Source organism: Pelodiscus sinensis, chromosome 18 (assembly GCF_052426305.1).
Source record: "Pelodiscus sinensis isolate ZL-2025 chromosome 18, ASM5242630v1, whole genome shotgun sequence".
Classification (NCBI taxonomy): domain Eukaryota; kingdom Metazoa; phylum Chordata; order Testudines; family Trionychidae; genus Pelodiscus; species Pelodiscus sinensis.
Genome location: NC_143069.1, coordinates 24,440,833 through 24,462,065, shown reverse-complemented (window position 1 = coordinate 24,462,065; position 21,233 = coordinate 24,440,833). Strand labels below are relative to the sequence as shown.

General features: G+C 56.4%; 1 protein-coding gene across 1 annotated transcript in view; it reads right to left on the bottom strand.

Moving 5' to 3' along the window:
- LOC142823388 (uncharacterized) overlaps positions 1-21,233 on the bottom strand; it is a 115,789-nt gene that overhangs the window by 33,902 nt on the left and 60,654 nt on the right. Inside the window, exon 4 of the mRNA XM_089770418.1 lies at positions 4,074-4,141. Within this exon, the coding sequence (XP_089626544.1) occupies positions 4,074-4,141 (68 nt within the window). The remainder of the gene's footprint in view (positions 1-4,073; positions 4,142-21,233) is intronic.

Below are 21,233 nucleotides of genomic sequence, written 5' to 3'. Positions count from 1 at the left end.
CGGCCCCGGACCCCTTAAAGGGGCACGGGCTGGCTACGGTGCCCGTGCCAGGTGCAAGCCTGCCAGCACCCAGCCAGCAGACCCTGCACCTGGCACGGCACAGAGCCACCCACCCGATGCCCCCCAGCCCACCCCCTCTTGCCGGGACCAGGCTGGCGGCTCCCGGGAGCTTGCCCTGGACCGCAAGAGGCGGGCACCTTCCTGGGCTAGTGCGGACATCGTGGACCTCGTCCACGATCTCCGCATTAGGCACAGGAAAGTGGCCGTCTAGGGCAGGAGAGCTGCCAGCCTGGCCACCCAGGACCAGGTGTGCATGAAAATCAAGGGGGTCCACTGAGACCCCCGACACTGAGCCCTGAGCTTACAATGGCCGTACTGGGTCAGACCAAAGGTCCATCTAGCCCAGTAGCCTGTCTGCCGACAGAGGCCAACCCTAGGGACCCTGGAGGGGATGGACCGAAGACAATGACCAAGCCATTTGTCTCGTGCCATCCCTCTCCAGCCTTCCACAAACTTTGGGCAGGGACACCACTCCTACCCTCTGGCTAATAGGACTCCATGGACCCAACCTCCATCACTTTATCTCACTTCCCTTTAAACTCTGTTCTAGTTGTAGCCTTCACAGCCTCCTGCAGCAAGGAGTTCCACAGGTTAACTATTTGCTTTGTCAAGAAGAACAACTTTCTCTTACTAGTTTCAAGCCTGCTACCCAGTCCTTTCCTTTGGTGTCCTCTAGTCCTTCTTTATGGGAACTCAGGAAGAACTTTTCTCAATGCACCCTCTCCACCCAACCCCTGCTTTTAGAGACCTCTATCCTGTCCCCCCTCCGTCTCCTCTTTTCTAAGCTGAACAGTCCCAGTCTCTGTAGCCTCTCTTCATCTGGGACCTGTTCCCAACCCCTGATCATGTTAGTTGCCCTCCCCTCTCCCAGCCTTTCTCTTCCCCTCTCCCACCTCCTTTTCCCAGTCTCCCCCAGTTTTTTTTCAATAAAGACAGAGTCAATGTTGGAAGAAACGTTATCTTTATTTTGTACATCAATAAGAAGGGGGGCTAAGGAAGGGTAAGTGGAAGGAGGTGAGGGAAGAATGGGGTACGAGCCCCCGATGGGGAGGACTGGGCTGGCTCTGCGGGCTTCTGGGGGTGGAAGCTCTCCTGCAGCCCCCCAATTACTCCCTCTCCCCAGATGGCAGCCTGCGGCAAGTGCAGCTGGGCTGATGGCCGAGTGGTGTGATGTGCCCAGTGTGGGCACTCAGGGCACTCCAAGCCAGAACTTCTTTGCAAGCGGGGCACCCCTTAGAACTGTGTGTCCGGGGTGGGGGTCGGGACCCTTTAAGCGCAGCCCTCGGCTAGCCTGAGACAGCATCTCCATGCTCTAAGTCCTCCTTTTATGCCCTGCCGGCACTGCTTCCGGCCATCCTTAAGCCCTGTTCAGAGTCCACTCAATGTGGACTTGCTAGTTCGAACTAGCAAAACGCTAGTTCGAACTAGTTTTTAGTTCTAGACGCGTTAGTTCGAACTAGCTTAGTTCGAATTAACTAATTCGAACTAAGTTAGTTCGAACTAACTTTGTAGTGTAGACATACCCTGGGTGTCTTCCTGCTGCAAGGGAAGCAGAATCCGTCACATTCATCCCTGGGGACTCAGGGGAACTGGCCCCCCAGCATTTCCACCCTCCTCCCCCTGCTCTCTGGTCACCCCCCGTCAGGCCCGCAGGGTGAGCTCCTGACCCCCCTCCCCCCCCAGAGCTCCTGACACCTCGGCCCCCTCCCGCCTCCTAGGACAGTTTCTGTGTTCAGAGCCTCCCCCACCCCCAGGGACGCTCGCAGGGGCAGGAGGGATTCTGCCAGCAGGGACGTGGGGTGGGGGCAGCCTGAGGAAAGGGGCGGGGGACTCCCTGAGGGGATGGGAAGGAGACCCTGGCCCTGCCCCACTCTCCTGATCTGCTCCGGCTGCTCACCATGTATTCCAGGAGCTGATGGGCCTGCCCATGCAGGGCGTGGGCCAGGACCAGCCCGGCCTGGCTGGGGCGCCGCAGGGGGGAGCGGGCAGCGAGCAGAGCCTTGTCCAAAAAGCAATTCTCCTGCTCTGCTGTGAAGAGCTGCCCAAAGACCTGGAATCAAGAGCACAGGAGGTTTCAGCTGACGGCCCAGAGCCCGGCCCCAACTCCTGGGGCTAAAACAGCTTCCTCCTCCCCCAAACTCCCTTCCAGACCCTGCACCCAGACGCTCTCCTCACCCGGCACCCCAACCCCTGCCCCGGGTCACAGCTTCCTCCTGCCCCCAAGACCCTCCTACCCCCACAAGGGCCCCAGCCAGCCCCACCCCCGAGCCCTGCCCTGCCCTGGCAGCGCGTCCTTACCTCTCCCACCCTCACGCTGTTGCTGTGAGCCAGGACCCATCTTTCTTTGTAGTAGTGTCTGCACCACAGGTCCTCTGCCTGGTGGATGTTGAGGCCTGCAAGAGACACAACAGGGTCATTCTGCTGGCAGGTCTGAGCCCTTCCCCTCCCACGGGTCCCTGCAGGCATCCCTGGGCAAATGGAGGGGCACAGGGGGCAGAAGGGGAACACAGAGGGACGCATCCCCCCTTGGGCCAGTCTGGGGGAAAAGGGCTGGGTCCCCTCCCCCCGCCGCCGGCACCCTCAGGGTGTCCCTGGGGCCCAGGTCCCGGCTGGGTTCCTTACCCCTGTGGTGCAGGAGGAGTTGATACAGGCTGTGCACCCCCTCCCGGGCCAGCCGGCTGACGTCTTCGGATGGGTCCGAAATAAAAAGGCCCAGCTGGGCCACGTGGTGACCCATCCTCGGCCAGTCGGCGGAGTTCTGAGGGGAGAGAAGAGGGGGGGTCCCTCAGCATCCTGGGGCTGCACGTCCCATGCAAACGGCCGCCGAGGCGGGTCTGAGCTCGGGGGACGGACAGTGACACCTCCCGGGGCGGGGCGGGGCCGGCCTTGCGAGGAGACAACCCTGAGCAATGGCCCCGACTGAAGGGTCACTCCGGGGGTGGAACAAGGGGATCCACTGACGGCCACTCCCCAGTCCCCAGGCCCAGTCCCTCAAGAGCCCCCCTGAAGGGCCCAGGGTCGCCCCTCCCCGGGGAAAGGAGAACGCGGCCCATTCCCGGCCCATTCCCGGCCCTGCCTCTGCCTCCCGGGGACGCTCCCAGCCCCGCGCCCTGCAGCCCCAGACCCCCCGGCTCCGAGGTCACTTACGTCAAACCCCGGGAGGGTGGTGGCGACTCCCAGCAGGGCCGTGGTGCTGCCAAGGGCCCTGGCTCGCTCCTGGGGCAGGCGGGACTCCAGCCACGGGCTCAGGTGCTGGGGGGGAAAGAGGCAGGTCAGGACCCGTAGGGAGGTGCCGGTTCTGGGCAGAGCCTGGGGCTCCTCTCGGACTGTGCCCCCCCCAGCCACTGACACTGCTCCTCTCTCGGCCCCCCCCCGAGGAAGCAGGGACAATGGCCCCGTCCCCCCCACGGGGCTCACCTCCATTATGAGCTGCAGCCGGGCGGTGTCTGGGGACTCGGCGAGGAGGCTCGCCAGTAGGGCCTGGAGGTCGTAGGGAAGGGCCCGGATGAACTGCTGCAAGACAAGGGGGAGCCCTGGGTCAGAGGGGGGTTGGGGGATCCAGGCCACCCGCTGGCTCCGGGGTGCAGCCTTGAGCAGGGTCTGAGCCGCCTCGCAGAGCAGGGAGGAGCCCAGGCTGGGCATGGAAGGGACGGGCCCCCCGGGAGAGCAACGGGAACCCTGGAGGGAAGGATCCAAACCTGCAGCTTCTTCCCTCCCTCTGCCACCCCCCCCCCCCCACTCCTCTCTGGAGCTCCAGCCCAGCCCGGGAGCAGGGCCCGGAGGGACGTACCTGCGTGTGGATGGGCTCCTGCTGCCAGTCCCCAGACACAGTCTGTCCCACGGCCGCCATCAGCAGGGGGCTCAGGAGCTGGGCCTGCAGGGGAGGCTGCAAGGTGCTGGCAGGAGAGAGGGGCAGAGGCTGTTAATTCAGCAGCAGGAGACAGAGACTTTCCCACTCCCTGGCCAGGGGATCTGCTCTGGGGGGAGTCGGCGGGGCGGGGGGGGGTCGGTACCTGAGGCTGCAGGCGGCGTTGAGGCAGTCGGCCAAGACCAGCGGGGGGGGCGAGTCCTCCATGATCTCCTGGGAGACCCAAGGAGACAAAGGGGCGTGTGAGGCTGGGCCCCCAAGAGACGCTCACGCAGCCAGCGCCCCCACCCAGCAGGATCCAACCCCACTGCCTCCCGCTGCCCTGTAGCCCCCCTGCCCGACACAGGGCCCCTCCCAGCACCCCCCTCCCAAACCGGGACCAGCTCAATCCTTGTCCCCAGGCCGTCTCCTGCCCCTCCCTGCCCTGGTGACCAGCCTCTGAACCTCCTCATCCCTGCTCCCCAGGCGCATCCCCAGCAGCCCGCTCGGCTCCCTTCCAGCCCCCCATGGCCCGGGGAGACCCCTCCCTGTCCTGAATCCCCCTTCCTGTCCGGCACCCCACACCTGCCCCATTTCTGTGTCCCTCCCTCCTCCAGCATCCCCACCCACCCTCCCCATGTGCACCTCCAGCCCTCCTGGCTCCACCCATCCCGTTTCCAGCACCCCCACCGGCCGCCATGGCCCAGGCAGACCCCTGTCCACCCCACGTATCCCCTTCCCTCCTCCCGGCTGCCGCGACTCGCTTACAACGATCCTGGCCATCATGGTGTCCTTGCAGCAGCGCAGCGCCAGGGTGTCCTCGCCCCTTTGGAGGGCGGCGAGGCAGGCGAGGGGGATGGCCAAGAGGAACCGCTGCAGGGCGGCTGGGCTCTGCACCCCAGAGAGAGTCTGTGAGCCTGGGGCCTGCCTGCCCCCCACGGACAGCTGCAGGGCTCAGGTCTCCCAGGAGTGGAGGTGGGAGCTGCTGGTTGTCCAAGCACCCACACTCCCCCCCCCAACTGCTGCCTCAGGCTTGTGGGGGCCCAGCTGGTGCATGACAAGAGCCCCCAGCTTGGGGGGTCCAGGTCATGCAGGAGAAGGGGCCCCAGGGGGATCCCCAGGGACAAGCCCCTCCCGGAGGGGGGGGGGGCGTGCTGGGAAGGGGCCGGACAATCTCGGGTCCCCCCCGTGTGGAGAAGGTTCCTACCGTGTCCCGGGAGTGGAGCTGCTCTTCGATGTCGTAGATGGCCCCTTCCTCCACCCGGGAGTCCATCCGCTCCTGGCAGAGCTCCGCCGAGGCGCAGGGGGGCTCTGTGCGGGAGGGAAGGGACCAGGGTGACTCCAGCGGCCAGCAGGGGTCACGCGCCCCCATGTCAGGGACCCAGGGCAGGTTGGGCCCCACACGCCCCTCGCAGGGACCCATCCCCCTTCCACCCTCACATCTGCCAACGCCCTCAGCAGAGCCCCCACCAGGAACAAGAGAGCCAAGCAGCCCCCGCCCCCATCCATTGCCCTGGCTGCGGGGCAGACACTGGGGCTGCCCCCCCTGGGTACTGGGTGAGCCCCTGGGCCCAGCGTGTTCATGGCCCCTCACCTGGGTCTGAGCGGCTGCAGGAGGTGGCCCGGCTGCAGCTGGAGGCCCAGGCGCTGCTGCTGACGGACCTGGACCCACAGCTGCAGGGGCTGGTGCGGGGAGCGACGGGCTGGGGGCTCCCGGAGACTGGCAGGTCCCCGGGGGCCGGGCAGGGCGATGCCCCCTGGTGGTAATGGGGGCTGGGCTCCCGGGGCAGGTGTTTCTCTCCACAGAGGAGGCCCCGGAGCCACCCTACCCGGCTCCCCCGCTGGGCTGGGTCCCGCCTGCCCAGCCGCCTCTGGAGCCAGGTCCGGGGGGGCCTGGCCGGTGGGCGAGTCGCCCCGAGCTGGTGGGATCCAGCTTCCCCGCCCGCGGGGACGGAGAAGCTGCTCCCCACCGGCCCTGGGGCCATCTTCAGGGCTTTCTTGAACCACAGCCGAAAACGTTTGGCCATGCTGGAAATGAGGGGAGCAAAGGGGAGCTTGGGGCGCAGCCTGATGAACGAAATCCAGGGGTTCCAGCTCCCCAGAGCGACTGCCCCCAGCCCCCAAATGGCCCCTTGCTTATCGGTTCGGTCTTGCACAGGCACTGCAAGGACCTGAGGGTATGTCTACACTACCCCGCTAGTTCGAACTAGGAGGGTAATGTAGGCATACCGCACTTGCAAATGAAGCCCGGGATTTGAATTTCCCGGGCTTCATTTGCATAAGCGGGGAGCCGCCATTTTTAAAACCCCGCTCGTTCGAACCCCGTGCAGCGCGGCTACACGGGGCACGAACTAGGTAGTTCGAACTAGGCTTCCTAGTTCAAACTACCGTTACTCCTCATTCCACGAGTCTCCTGCCCATCAACAGCCCCTTCTTGGCCAATCAGGGGAGAATCTAAGGTGTGGGGGGTGGAGCGTTCTCCCCAAAGACACCGGCATAGACTTGTTCCAGCCCCACCTCCCCAGTCCCCACTATGGGGGCTGCATCCCCCACCCCACGGCTCCTGCAAACCGCCCCCCGTCCTTCAGCTAGTCTGTTGGGTCCCAAGCTGGGGGAGGCAGCAAGGGAAGGTCACAGAGGAGGCAAGAACAGAGCAGAAATGTGGGGGGATGGAGGAAAAGGGAAACCAACCAGGAGAAAGCCCCAGTGGCGCTAAGGACGCAGCCCAGGTGAGGAATCACCTTCTGGCCCTTGACCGAGGGCTGGGCCTGCCTGGAACCCAGCCGGCCCCGGGCGGGATCCAACCCCTGGGGGCTCTTACCTTCGTCACAAAGGTGTCGGGATGTGGAACTCACAGAACGCGAAGGAACCGTGAGGAGGAGACGCACCAGAGCTAAAGCAACCGGGGGTCTCCAAAGTCCCCTGGGCCCGCCCCCCGCTTTTATCAGCCTGAGATGTGGGTCCCTCTGTGAGGTCATCACCTCCCCACCTGCCCTTTGCCTTATATGCTGAGGGCTGCCCAAAGCCCCTGTGAGGTCACCGCCCCCCCCTCACCCTGCCAGGCAAATGTCCTGCCTCTGGCCACCCCCCTGGGAAGTTTGAGCCATTACTAGGGGTCCCTCCCCCTCCCTCATAGGCTGCTCCCTGCCCTACACTGCAGGCTTCTTGCACGAGAGCTGTTTCACGCCGGAGTTCTTGCGCAAAAGGTCTCGTGCAAGAGTGCCTCCACCCTGCCATGGGCTTTTGCACAAGAGCGTCCATGGCAGTGTGAACGCTCTCTTGTGCAAGAAAGCTCTGATGGTCATTTTAGCCATAAAAGTGTCTTGCTCAAGAAGCCCCTGGTGCCCGTCCACGCTGCCTTCTTGCACAACAGCTCTTGCACAAAGGGGGCTTAGTCATCGTCGGGAGAGGAATAACTCCTGTGCAAGGAGCCCTGTTCTCTGATGCTTTACTGCAAATTTACTTCTGCAAGAACACACGTAGAGTGTAGACGCGCCACAAGTTTTTTCGCAAGAACACGCAAAAACAAGCCATGTGGATGTTTTCTTTTTAGGCAAAAGCCCCTTTTTGCACAAGATCGGTCGGCCTTTTTGCAGAAATAGGGATCTTGTGGGAAAAGGGGGTTTTTTGCACAAAAAGTAAACATCCACATGGCTTGGTTTTGCGCACAAACCCCGAGCACAAAAACGGATCGGCAGAAAATATGCAAATGACATTGCGTGTCATAGAGTCCCTCGTTAGCATATTTGTTGCCAAAAAAACTCGTTGTGTAGACGTAGCCTAGGAGAGAAGCGATCTCAGACACAAAGCCCTTCAGTAAGAGGGCATAGCCCTGGGGCGTGGTAGGAGACGTACGGCAGACATGGGAGGTCACTCTCCTAGCTATTTGGCACGGAGGAGGCCTCAGCTGGAGCACTGTGTCCAGATCTCAGGGCCATGCTTTAGGAGAGAGAGTCCAGAGGGGAACTATGAAAAGGGATTAGGGACGTTAGATATTCACTGAGTAGTCAATTAACCTCATGATTTCTTATCGGTTACTTGACTTTTCGATAGTCCCCAGGGGCCAGCTGTCTCAGTCCTGGCTCGCGCTGGGTGCGGGACCTACCCCCTCTGCGGCTCTGCATTTACAGTGTGTTAGGAGCCAGGCAGGCAGGCAGCCTCGCTCAGTTCCAGTTTGCACCAGGTCCAGAAGCTCAGACCCAGCCCCCAGGCAAGGGCTGCTGCCAGCTTGTGCTGCTGCCTCTGATACAGAGGCAGCAGTACGGAGTGCCAGGAGGGAACTGGTCTAAAAAGCACCTCCCCTTGCGACCTGGCTGCCTGTCATCCCACGCTGCTGCCTGCGTTTTTGGCGAGAGAGAGCCGCCTGTCTTGAGACACCGGTGGGGAGTCGGATTTTCAAAAGGCAGGTCTCTGTCCTTTGTGAGCCTTCCAAAGCGCTTCGGTGGGGGGAGGGGGCAGGAAGGCGGACGACACTCAGGAATTGTAGCACCCAAATCCACGGAGTGTTTCGCCAGCACCTCCTGCAACAGAGCCCAATCCCTGACAGGCTTTTAGGCAAGATAGATCATTTGAAAAAATGACAGACACAGGGTTTTCCGTCACCGCTCTCCCTTTCTTTTATTTCCCTGGGCTAACTGGCTTGTTCCTCTTTGGCTAAGGATGGAAGGGTATGTCTACACTACAATGTTAGTTCGAACTAACGGACGTTAGTTCGAACTAACATTCATAGCCGCTACACTAGCGCTCCGCTAGTTCGAATTTGAATCGAACTAGCGGAGCGCTTAGTTCGAACTAGGAAAACCTCATTTTACGAGGCTTAAGCCTAGTTCGAACTTACTAGTTCGAATTAAGGGCTGTGTAGCCCCTTAATTCAAACGAGTGGGAGGCTAGCCCTCCCCAGGTTTCCCTGGTGGCCACTCTGGCCAACACCAGGGAAACTCTATGCCCCCCTCCCGGCCCCGGACCCCTTAAAGGGGCACGGGCTGGCTACAGTGCCCGTGCCAGGTGCAAGCCCTGTACGGCACAGAGCCACCCACCCGATGTCCCCCAGCCCACCCCCTCTTCCCGGGACCAGGCTGGCGGCTCCCGGAAGCTTGCCCGGGACCGCAAGAGGCGGGTACATTCCTGGGCTAGTGCGGACATCGTGGACCTCGTCCACGATCTCCGCACTAGGCACAGGAAAGTGGCCATCTAGGGCAGGAGAGCTGCCAGCCTGGCCACCCAGGAGCAGGTTTGCATGAAAATCAAGGGGGTCCACTGAGACCCCCGACCCTGAGCCCTGAGCTTACAATGGCCGTCCTGGGTCAGACCAAAGGTCCATCTAGCCCAGTAGCCTGTCTGCCGACAGCGGCCAACCCTAGGGACCGTGGAGGGGATGGACCAAAGACAGTGACCAAGCCATTTGTCTCGTGCCATCCCTCTCCAGCCTTGCACAAACTTTGGGCAGGGACACCACTCCTACCCCCTGGCTAAGACTACTCCATGGACCCAACCTCCATGACTTGATCTCCCTTCCCTTTAAACTCTGTTCTAGTTGTAGCCTTCACAGCCTCCTGCAGCAAGGAGTTCCACCGGTTAACTATTTGCTTTGTCAAGAAGAACAACTTTCTCTTACTAGTTTCAAGCCTGCTACCCAGTCCTTTCCTTTGGTGTCCTCTAGTCCTTCTTTATGGGAACTCAGGAAGAACTTTTCTCAATGCACCCTCTCCACCCAACCCCTGCTTTTAGAGACCTCTATCCTGTCCCCCCTCCGTCTCCTCTTTTCTAAGCTGAACAGTCCCAGTCTCTGTAGCCTCTCTTCATCTGGGACCTGTTCCCAACCCCTGATCATGTTAGTTGCCCTCCCCTCTCCCAGCCTTAATCTTCCCCTCTCCCACCTCCTTTTCCCAGTCTCCCCCAGTTTTGTTCAATAAAGACAGAGTCAATGTTGGAAGAAACGTTATCTTTATTTTGTACATCAATAAGAAGGGGGGCTAGGGAAGGGTAAGTGGAAGGAGGCGAGGGAGAAATGGGGTACGAGCCCCCGATGGGGAGGACTGGGCTGGCTCTGCAGGCTTCTGGGGGTGGAAGCTCTCCTGCAGCCCCCCGATTACCCCCTCTCCCCAGATGGCAGCCTGCGGCAAGTGCAGCCGGGCTGATGGCTGAGTGGTGTGATGTGCCCAGTGTGGGTACTCCGGGCACTCCAAGCCAGGACTGGTTTTCAAGCGGGGCACCCCTTAGAACTGTCTGTCCGGGGTGGGGGTCGGGACCCTTTAAGCGCAGCCCTCGGCTAGCCTGAGACTGCATCTCCACGCTCTAAGTCCTCCTCTGATGCCCTGCTGGCACTGCTTCCGGCCATCCTTAAGCCCTGTTCAGAGTCCACTCAATGTGGACTTGCTAGTTCGAATTAGCAAAACTAGTTTTTAGTTCTAGACGCGTTAGTTCGAATTAGCTTAGTTCGAACTAGCGCTGTAGTGTAGACATACCCGAAGAGAGGAGCCAGCAGGGGTAGAATGAATTGTGTACCAGGTCCTGGAAACAAGAGCATCTCCTCCAGATCACCCATCCACACCTGAACTGTTTAAAAGCTTGGCTGCCAATAAAGACACCTTAGCTCAGCAAATGCCAAGCCAGGCACCTGTGTTTGGACACGAGGGGTGCACAGGGATGTGAGAACCAGGAAGGCTGATCTGTGAATTCACCCCCAACCGTCCCAGTACAAGACAGACGCTTGCGCCAACCAGCAGGGGTCACTGCTCCTCCGGTTTGGCTTGGACAAAGGTGCCCATCTGTTTGGTGTTTGCGTCTCGGAGCTGCGCCAGCTGCCTCTGGCCACGGCGGAGCAGATACTCGATGTGCATCACGTCGGCCCGGGGGATGCTGGCGTTCTTCCGGAACTCGGCCTGGATGCGAGGCAGGAATCCCGGCTTCTCCCGGCCAGCGCGCAGGAACTGCCTGTACAGGCTCAGGACGTGCTTCTGCAGCTTGCTATGCCGGGCCATGGTGCGCGTGGGGAGCCCTCCCAGGCCACGGGGGGCCAGCGCCACGAGGCAGGGGCTGGAAGTGAACAGAGGCGGAGATGTTAGAGCAGCATCTCATTCCCAGACGCGCCTGTGCGGGCATTTCCATGCACTTTTCACCCCCACCTGCTAGGGTTACCAGATGGTTTAAAAAAAATACCGAACAGCAGGGGCCGGGGGGGGGGGGGGCGGGACTGGCTGGAAGAGAGGGGGTGGGGGGGAACCGGCCGCCGGGAAGCAGGGCTGGCTGGGAGGGGGCTGGAGGGAGCGGGGCTGGCCGGGGGGCAACCAGCCGCCGGGAAGTGGGTCTAGTTGGGTTGAGGACCAAGAGGTGGGGGAACCGGCCGGCAGCGCTGCAGAGATGTACCAGAGCCTGGGTCGGATTCATCTTTGGTGGGCCCTGGCTCCTAGACCATAGACACACCCCCCCCCACCCCCCCGGAGGCCCTAGGGAAAATGGCACCCCGGCCCTGTGGACATGGTGCCCTCTCTGTTTCCCTTGCCCCGTAGGCACTAAGCTCCACTCCTGCCGCCCAACTCCTACAAGGCCCGACGGATTTCTCTGTGGCCCCCGACCCAAAAAAGGATCCCCCCAGCCCTGCGTTAGGGGATACGAGGGAGTCTGGCTGGGATGTAAGTGCAAATAACTCTGCTCTTAGCAGCTCTGAACCGATGGGCTCTGCCCTGTGCCCCAACCAAGAACCCTAACATAAGAACGGCAGTACTGGGTAGCCTGTCTGCTGACAGTGGCCAGCACCAGGTGCCCCAAAGAGGGTTGACCAAAGACAATGATCAAGCGATTTGTCTCCTGCCATCCTTCTCCAGCCTTCCACAAACAGAGGCCAGGGACACTATTTCTATCTCATGGCTAATGGCCTTTTATGGACCTAACCTCCGTGAAATTATCTAGCTTCTCTTTAAATCCTGTTATAGTTCTAGCCTTCACAGTCTCCTCTGGCAAGGAGTTCCACAGGTTGACTACACGCTGTGTGAAGAAGAACTTTCTTTTATTAGTTTTAAACCTGCTACCCATTAACTTCATTTGGTGTCCTCTAGTTCTTCTATTATGGGAACTAATAAATCACTTTTCTTGATTCACCCTCTCCACACCACTCATGTTTTTATAGACCTCTATCATGTCCCCCCTCAATCTCCTCTTTTCTAAACTGAAAAGTCCCATCGCTTTAACCTCTCTTCATATGGGACCCGTTTCAAACCCCTAATCATGTTAGTTGCCCTTTTCTGAACCCTTTCCAAGGCCAAAATATCTGTTTTGAGGTGAGGAGACCACAGCTGTACACAGTATTCAAGATGTTGGTGTCCCATAGTTTTATACAGGGGCACCCTGAGTTACCAACCCACATGGCAGTGCCCATTAAAAACCCACCAGGACTTACCCAGCGTTTATATGCAGAGGTCCCGCACCAGCAGCAATCAGCACTGGACAGGAAACCATCCGCCCAGCACGCGCGGGAAATCACAGGAACCCAGCCTGGACGGTCCGATGCCCCAGCCCTGACAGAAGAAAATCAAGGTGTGCTTGAAGTGCCACGCCCACCATCCCTTGGTCCTCTGGGGCATTCGGCACATCCTGCTGGGTGAAAGGGCCGGTCACAGCTCCAGGGTCTGTCACACTTCAGGGCCTTTGCCAGCTCCTTTTCACCGGGGTCAGGCAGATAATCGCCCCGAGCTTTCCCAGCACTTTTCAGCATCAGCTCTCAAAGGGGGGCAGCGTGACCCCCATGGGAGCAGGGGAATGTAAAAGAAGGAATGGGGCAGGGCGGGGCAGGCAGCCAATGGCTTCTCCTAATTCAGTGGTCCCCAACCATTTGAGGTTTCCCGGCGCCAAGGGGCGTGGCCGTTTGCCCGCAGGGCGCCCTGGCGCGGGGACCCCCATTGTGCACCTGGGGGCGGGGACCCCCCATAGCCAAATTGCCGGGCGGGGGCCCCCCATAGCCACATTCCCAGGGCCGCCCCCCCCCCCACAAGCACCGCGCGCCCAGGGCCGGGCCCCCCGCCAAGCGCCGCGCGCCCGGGACCGGCGCTCTCCCCCCAAGCACCGCGTGCCCGGGGCCGGCGCACCCTGCAAGTGCCGCGCGCCCGGTGCCTGCGCTCCCCCCATGCACCACGTGGCCAAAGCGCGGCAGCCAATCCGCGGCGCCCCCGGGGCCGGCGCTCACTGTGCACCATGCGCCCGGGGCCAGCTCCGGCACCGCACATGCGCCACGTGCCTGGGGCCAGGCCAGCCCTGAGCAATTGGCGGGCGCATACAAATGCGGGCACCGTGTTGGGGACCACTGTCCTAATGTTAGCAGTGGGGACACCAAGTTCGGAAGTGAATGGTTAACCAGTAAGCCGGTTATGGTTAACCAGTGGGGGCTGGAGCAGCCCTCCACCAGCCATAGGCAGAGGGCACTCTGGCACACCACGGGTAGGGTTGCTCAGCAGTCACAGCAGTGTGCCAAGGGGGTAGGTGTGTGGGCTGCTCCAAGCCCATCTTTAACACGTCCTACGTGTCCCATTTAATCGGTTAACTGGTTCAACGTATTGTTTAACTGGTTAGCTAATTAAATGAGATTTTACATCCTTGGCACCAAGGTGGCTAAAAGTAGGGTTGAACTGGGACTAGAAATTCCAGGATTTTGATTTTTTTTTCTGATCTCACACAGTTCTGCAAATAAATTCACATTTTGTTTAGATTTTAATTATTTTTAAATGTATTACGGTGGATTACGGAAGATAAACTTTAAAGAGAACAAAGAGTCATTTCAGGAATGGAAAACTACATTTTAATGTTCTGAAATGGTGGAGTTTTTCCCTTCCAAACAAAAGGTCACTAAAATCAGTGTTTTCCAATGGAAAAACACCCCCTCTGAAAACTTCCTTCCAGCTCTAGTTAAAACGGCCGTATTTTGAAGTGTATAATCAACCTCTGGAACTCACTGCAAAAGGATATTAATGATGGTGAAGGAAAGGGGAGGGAATCATAGAATCATAGAGCTGGAAGAGACCTCAGAAGGTCATCAAATTCAGCCCCCTGCTCTAGGCAGGACCAATCCCAACTAAATCAACCCGGCCAGGGTTTTGTCAAGCTGAGACTTAAACACCCGCTGTGTACAGCCTGTCTGATCCCGTCTGGGGAAGCATGGGTGGGAAGAAAGAATTAGACAGGGTTAGACAAACCCGTAGGTCTTGGTTGACTTCGTCCTGCTTGAGGGCAGGGCGCTAAACTTGGGGACTGCTCTAGTCAGACCAACATTTCAATCAATCTTGTCAAGAAACAGGCAAAAAAAAACCCCCAACCCAAACCAGGGAGAAACACGTTCCTTGGTTTGTAAACACAGACACAGAGAACAGCTCCTTCGGCTGGGGGGGTGGGAATAAAGAAAATAATCCCTCGCCCCCTCCCCTTCCTATTTGGTCCTAAAGGATGAAGATTTGTGCAGGCTGCAGGGGCAGGACTGATACTCAGGGAACGGGAGCATGGGGGAGAAGGGGGCAGCTTGCTTACAATCGAGGGGCAACCCCGTGTCTCGGGGCTGGCCCAGCAGAGGCGGGATTTCTGCAGCGCAGGGGGACACGAGGTGAAACAAGCAGCGACTCGGCCGATTGGGGCTTGTTATTGTAGGGTCGCATTGAAGCAGACACTGGCACCAGCGTCGCCTCCAAGAGCGAGGGGAGTGCGCGGCCTGGTAACCCCGGACGGACCCGGACCCCCCCTGCGCTGCGGGGCCAGGAGTCACCGCCCCCCGCCCCTCACCTCCGCCTCCTGCCTGTTCGCTCCCCCGGGGCCCGCGGCAGCAGCTGTTCCAGCCGGCTCCGAATGTTGAAACACCAGCAACATTAGCCCTCGCTTCCCATTGGCTGGAGGGCCCCAGGCGCGGGCGCAGGAAAGGGGAAGCTCCGCCCTACGAGGGCCACGTGGGCCGGCAGTGGAAGTTGCAAGTTGCTAGTCAGCTGGAGGAGAGAGGGGCCCGGCCCGGCCTGCGCACGTGGCTTTCACCGCAGCGCTCACCTGCCCTCACGCCCCACGCTGCTGCTTTTCCCTCCCTGCGTTGTTCGACCCAACCCTCACCCAGGCATCCACCCAGTTCACCCCGATTCTCACCCCTTTTTAAACTTGTTCCTAAGAAACCCCGATCGGTTCCTGGGAAATTCCCAACAACTCTTATCAGTGGTGCCTGTTACATACCAGCTGGGTTTTCCCTTTGATATTTACATACCCACTGCCTCCTTTTCCCCCCTCCCATTTTTTCCTCCCCTATTCATTTTGGTTCTGGACATACAACACTCCAGTCGTCTGAAGAAGTGGGCTATGCCCAGGAAAACTCATGATCCCATCGACACGGTTTGTTAATCTTTAAGGTGACTGACTATATGTTGTGTTTTAAGTTTTTCCTGTTACAGACTCACTCAGCTACCCCTCTGAAACGCGTGGGCTCTGTCTACACTGCAGGCTTCTTGCACAAGAACTGTTTTGCAGAAGAGTTCTTGTGCAAAAGGTCTTCCAGACGAGCGCGTCCACACTGCCATGTGCTTTTGCGGAAGAGATGTGCTTTTGCACAAGAGCATCCATGGCAGTAAGGACGCTCTCTTGCACAAGAAAGCTCTGATGGCCATTTTAGCCGTAGGGGTTTTTTGCGCAAGAAATTCATGTTGCCTGTCTACACTGCCGCCTTCTGGAAGAGCTCTTGTGCAAGAGGGCTTATTCCTCGTGGGGAGAGGAATAACTCTTCCGGAAGAAGCCCTGTTTGCTGATGCTGTACTGTAATACTTGTGCAAAAACACGCACGCAGTGTAGACACTCTGCAAGTTTTTGCGCAAGAACAGCTGTTCTTGTGCAAAAAGCCTGCAGTGTAGACATAGCCTTAAAGGGGCAACCCCAATAGTCAGTACTAACAAGGAGTCCTGTGGCACCTTGAAGATTTATTTGGGCATCAGCTGTTGCGGAGGAAAAGCAGGTGCAAGTGTTTTTTACCCTTGGAAGCGGATGCCCAAATACACGTGTTAGTCTTTAAGGTGCCCCAGGGTGCCTCTGTTTAAACAAGTGGAAGAGAAGGGCCTGTGTGCACCTCATAGGATGCCAGGCTAGACTGAAGATCACAATGGCCCTCTCTGGCCTGGAAGTTAATGAATGGTTGCATCTGGCCAGGCTGCCTCTCTTTATGCTTGCATTAACTAACTGGGCTATTTGCAGGTGTTGTACTCAGTCCAGCTGTGTCGGAGCGCCTGCTGCTGGAGGAGAACGCAAAAGTTCTGTTACCTGGTTTCTAAGTCTGGAGCCTTCTCTACTGCATGAGGTACAAGCCACCTGGCTCTTCGCTAAAGTTGCAGAGCCGAGTCACTATCGCTGGATGTGGTCTCCGTGCCCAGAGTCCCCAGAGACCACAAACCAGATAAGATTCGAAATCGCCCAAGCAGATTTTTTGCGTAACAACATGCAATAATAGTTTCCAGCGAACAGACTCAGCGCTGCGCCGCTACACTTTATGGAAGCCGTGGCAATGTCCTAACACCCACTGAGCACCATCCAGTGCCCCCACACAGTCAGCTGGTGAACACCATTTGAGGTGAACTTTTATACATTCCTGATGTATCAGGTTGCTACCCCCTGTTACCTGGTTACCGTCCCTTACCTTGCAGAAGGGGGCTTACTTCCTAGTCTTCATACTGTCAACTTACTATCTGTTATGCTGTCAACTTTGACCTGGTCCTGAACATAGGTCGGTATGTACTTTATTTGTGGGAGGTAAATGGTACCAAGATGTTCCTTAGGACAATCCACAGAACTACAGACCGGTCAGCCTCACCTCACTCCCCGGAAAAATCATGGAGGGGATCCTCAAGGAATCCAGTTTGAAGCACTTAGAATAAGGAAAGGGATCAGGAGCAGTCATCATGGATTCACCAAGGGCAAGTCATGCTTGACGAACCTGATTGCTTTCTATGACGAGGTAACTGGCTCTGTGGACATGGGGAATTCAGTGGATGTGATATACCTGGACTTATTCTTGCCAGCAAGTTAAGGAAGTATGGATTGGATTAATGGACTGTAAGATGGATAGAAATTGGGCTAGACTGTTGGGCTCAATGGGTAGTGATCAACAGCTCGATGTCGGACTGGCGGTCAGTTTCAAGCAGAGTACCTCAAAGACCGGTTCTACGGTCGGTTTTGTTCAACATCTTTATTAATGACTGGATGAGGGGATGGATTGCACCCTCAGCAAGTTTGCCTATGTCACTAAGCTAGGGGGAAAGGTAGATACATTGGACGGTAGGGTATATGGTGCAGAGTGTCCAAGACATATTGGAGGATTGGGCCAAAAGAAATCTGATGAGGTTCAACAAGGACAAGTGCAGAGTCCTGCACTTGAATGGAAGAATCCCAAGAATTGTTATAGGCTGGGACCGACTGGCTAAGTAGCAGTTCTGCAGAAAAGGACCTGGGGGTTACAGTGGATGAGAAGCTGGATATGAGTCAACAGTGTGCCCTTGTAGCCAAGAAGGCTAATGGCATATTAGGGTGCATTAGGAGGAACATTGCCAGCAGATCTAGGGAAGTGATTATTCCCCTTTATTGGGATGTGGTGAGGCCACGTCTGGAGTATTGTGTCCAGTTCTGGGCCCCCCACTACAGGAAGGATGTGGACGCATTGGAGAGGGTCCAGTGGAGGGCAACAAAAATTATTAGGAGGCTGGAGCACATGACTTAGGAGAGGCTGAGGGAGTTGGGCTTGTTTAGTCTGCAGAAGAATGACGGGGGATTTGATAGCAGCCTTTAACTATCTGAAGGGAGGTTCCAAAGAGGATGGAGAGAGGCTGTTCACAGTGGTGACGATGGCAGAACGAGGAGTGATGGTCTCAAGGTGCAGTGGGGGAGGTGTAGGTTGGATATTAGGAAAAACTCTTTCCCTAAGAGAATGGGGAAGCACTGGAATGGGCTAACTAGGGAGATGGTGGAATCTCCATCCCTAGAGGTTTTTAAGTCCTGGTTTGACACAGACCTGGTTGGGATGATTGAGTTGGGATTGGTCCTGCTTTTGGGCAGGGGGCTGCACTCGATGACTCCTGAGGTCTCTTCCAGCCCTGGGATTCTATGATTCTAAGGCAAGGGACTTCTTTTATTTGAGAGCCCCAATTCCTTCAACAGCAGTATAGGTCTAATCCATGGAGCTCCTGAAGAGCAGCTCTGCATCCCTTTCTACGGCAGCCCAACTGTCCTTGGAACTGGTCAGACCAGTGTGACATCCCCCTGTGTAGGCATAATGAGCTAACGTGTCCTTCACTCCCATGCACCAACTTTGCCACTTATCAACTATGTTTTTAATTTGTTCGAAGGGAAAGCTGAATGAAGCCAAAATTAATGAGTGTTTTAACTTGTAACAAAATACAGGACTGTGTAGCACTTTAAAGACTAACAAGATGATTTATTAGATGATGAGCTTTCGTGGGCCAGACCCACTTCCTCAGATCCACTATTTGATCTGAGGAAGTGGGTCTGGCCCACGAAAGCTCATCATCTAATAAACCATCTTGTTAGTCTTTAAAGTGCTACATAGTCCTGTATTTCGTTTCAGCTACACCAGACTAACACGGCTACATTTCTATCACTGTTCTAACTTGTGTTTCTGTTCCCAGGAAATGTTGAAACGGTAGATTCCTAGGGACTGTCAAGTAGAAAGATTGACCCAAATTAGTTACTTGTTTACTTTCTTTGGCTCCACTGGAATCTTACAACAGGGATTAACTAGCTCCATTCATATCTATAATTAACACAAACAAAATCTATGTTTAGTGACAGGTAAGGTTTCCTGAGCACATGTCTAACAATCCAGACATTTAAAATCAGAAGTTAGTGGAAGGAGGCTGAAAAAGGTGAGGCTTTCGAGAGAAAAATTGCCCGAGAAAGGGTTATTTTGAACTCCAATTTACTCTGTATCAACCCATTTTTCCATTAAACCAACCTAAAGTACTATAAATAGGACTCAAAGTTTATGTCCTATGTTTTAGTTTTTGTCATAAACACCACAAGAAAAAAATATAAAGCAAATGGGAAAAAAGGGAGGATGCGAGTTATGAAAAAGCAAACAGTTGATAGGAGAAGCTAAAATTGGGGGAAAAAATCTATAACCAGTAACATAAAGGATAATTAGGAAATGTTTAAATATATCGGGAACAAAAGAAATCAGAGGAATGGTAAAGATCCATTACTGTATAAGGCTGGTCAAATTGCCAATCATGATGAAAAAAAGAAACTTCAGCAACCTGCTTGGAATTTAATGCGTTGAACTACACACAAGCCATAAAGATTGGATGTCTTTCTAAAACATAGTGGTAGCTCAACCGAGGGATGTTAAATTGCGCTTAATCAGCTAATCCAGTAGTTGGTGGAATTTCCATCGACTACAGGCAGTCCCCGGGTTACATACAAGATAGGGACTGTAGGTTTGTTCTTAAGTTGAATTTGTATGTAAGTCGGAACTGGTACATATTGTAGGGGAAACTCTAGCCAAACATTTCTCCCACACCTCACTTCCCTCAGTCCTTCATTCTCAAGCTGAGGTGTCTGCTGAGAAAAGCCGCTCCGAGTCTCCCTGGTCTGCTGGGGGCGGGGGCGCTAGCTTCGCGTCTCCCTGGTCTGCTGGGGGGAAGCAGATAGTGTGGGGTTGCCTCACCCCGTTTGTAAGTAGGGATCCGATGTAAGTCGGATCCATGTAACTCGGGGACTGCCTGTACTCAATTAGTCAATAAGGGTATGTCTACATTAGCTCGTTAATTTGAACTAGGTAGGCAAAGCAGGCAACCGGAGTTGTAAATGAAGCCCGGGATTTAAATAGCCCAGGCTTTATTTGCATGTTCCCGTCCGGTCGCCATTTTGAAATTCCACTAGCCCGAAGTAACTGCCGCGCGGCTATAGAATGAGATGTAACAGTTAATTCGAACTAAGGACTTAGTTCGAATTACCGTTTCATTGCCACATGTAGCCGGCAGGAAGGGACCTCGAGAGGTCGAGTCCAGTCCCCTGCCCTCATGGCAGGACCCGGTACTGTCTAGACGAGTGTTTCTTAAACTTTTTAAGACCGAGGAACACCAAACAATTTTTTTTTTTAATGAGGATTTTTTGTTGACTCCTGAGGTCTCTTCCATTTATAGGATTCTATAAATGTGCTTGGTACCTGTGCCTGGACCTTTATGCTTGATCTGGCTTATACTATTTCTCTTTCCTGCCTGCGGTTCCACTGAGCCAAAGTCTTGCTTCCTAGATTTCAGGCCTGTTGCTGTTTTTATGTTACCGGCCTTTATTCGGGCCTGCTGATTTTATGTTACCAACCCGCAACTTACTACAGAGGCAACTGAGTCCCAAAAAGGAGGAGCAGCTTGTTCAAAAACACAGCAAGCCAGTGGCAGCGCTAGGAATAGGACCCGTATGTCCCAACTCCCTGTCCCCTGCTGTACTAACCAGACCAAAATACTTTGACCACCAGGGTCTGAAGCCCCACAGACAGGGGCCATGGATGGGGAGGGGGAGAGGCAAAGGGGGCAGTTGTCTCGGGAGCTGATGATTTAAAAGGGTCCAGGCCTCTGGGTCACTGTATCGACTATTATGGCAGCCGCCACTGCCAGAGACCCGGGCAAATGAAATCAATCCTAGAGCTCTGTCTGGTGCAGGGTGGGTGGCGCTAAGGCCTGATTGGCCCTCGCCTTGCCCCTCCTACCTTTAGCTTTGCCCCTTTGAGGGGGTCTAGAGCCTTGCCCCTTTGAGGGGGTCTTGAGCCGACCCCCTCCCATACATTACCCAGGGCCCGACAACGTCTGTCACCAGCCCCGTTGACATGAATGTGCCCCAAATCCCTCAGACCCAGTACAGTCCCTCCCTCCTCCCCCCCCCCCCCCGGATCCTTAATTCTTCTCTTGTCATCTGATTGCTTCAAGCATTGTTACAGGCTGGGGATCGACTGGCTCAGCAGCAGTTCAGCAGAAAAGGACCTGGGGATTCCAGTGGATGAGAAGCCGGAGATGAGTCAACAGGGTGGCCTTGAAGCCAAGAAGGTTAATGGCATATTAGGGTGCATTAGGAGGAGCATTGCCAGCAGGTCTAGAGAAGTGATTATTCCCCTTTATTCGGCTCTGGTGAGGCCACATCTGGAGTATTGCGTCCAGTTCTGGGCCCCCAACTACAGGAAGGATGGGGACGCATTGGAGGGGGTCCAGGAGAGCTTGACGAAAATGATTCGGGGTCTGGAGCACATGACCTATGAGGAGAAACTGGGGGATTTGGGTTTGTTTAGCCTGTAGAAGCAAAGAGTGACGGGGGATTTGATAGCAGC